General features: G+C 51.4%; 1 protein-coding gene across 1 annotated transcript in view; it reads right to left on the bottom strand.

Annotated features, from left to right (window-relative positions):
- The window catches only part of VOLCADRAFT_95552 (uncharacterized protein), a gene marked incomplete at both ends in the record, with an annotated part of 11,062 nt that extends 10,596 nt beyond the window's left edge, over positions 1–466 (bottom strand). Inside the window, one exon of the mRNA XM_002954597.1 lies at positions 227–466. Within this exon, the coding sequence (XP_002954643.1) occupies positions 227–466 (240 nt within the window). The remainder of the gene's footprint in view (positions 1–226) is intronic.
- Between the last annotated feature and the right edge of the window lie 322 nt (positions 467–788).

The following is a 788-nucleotide window of genomic DNA, read 5'->3' as shown; positions in this document are numbered from 1 at the left end:
TTCATGTTATGAAACATGCAGCAGGAGATAAGCTTGGGTCATCTGGCTGGATTCTCGAAAAAGTCTGATCGTCGAACCTTCTGCAAGTTCATCAATAAAGGAGCAAGGGTATACACACTTCAGGTCCTTGCTGTGAAGGGCATGGACTTGAGTGACTGGTCGAGCTCCGACATCCTAGACTAGTCACATCCCCGCCGGGTACCTTTAACAAGTGCAGGAGGCATACCTGCGAGTCACTACGAAAAGTGACTGGAAAAACAGATATAGGCTTTGCTTCAGCAGGCGCACTGGCCACCCATGTTCTTCCTTCATGGATCGCCACCAGTTCTTCGCCTTGCCGCAGGCAGGATATGTCCATCGCCAGCAGGAAGGCATTCAGATGTACCTCCTTTGCGCATGGCCTGTATTGCTTGAAACTTTCTCTGAGTTGCGGCAAACATGCTAGAGCACTGCTTGTGGTTGCCATTGTTAACGTTTGTTGCACTGTTGTCACAGTTAGCATGAGTTATGTTCATACATTTACTTCATGAACAGTTGTTGAGTTGGAGCTGCTACTGTGCCTTCTGACGTCATTATAGAATGATGATATTGTACGGAAATCTTGGTATAACATCTGTATGTAAATTGCTCTTGAAACGCCACCCTTCCCTCATCCGCCCCCCCCATCACCGGCCCCCCCCTGTGTTGCCCAGCGCAACACCACCCTCCCCTGCACCACCCAGTGCAGCGCCGCCCTTCCCTCATCCGCCCCCCACATCGCCAGCCCCCCCCTGCATTGCCCAGCACAA

Source organism: Volvox carteri (genome assembly GCF_000143455.1).
Source record: "Volvox carteri f. nagariensis unplaced genomic scaffold VOLCAscaffold_44, whole genome shotgun sequence".
Lineage (NCBI taxonomy): Eukaryota > Viridiplantae > Chlorophyta > Chlorophyceae > Chlamydomonadales > Volvocaceae > Volvox > Volvox carteri.
This window is presented reverse-complemented; position numbering and strand designations above follow the sequence as displayed.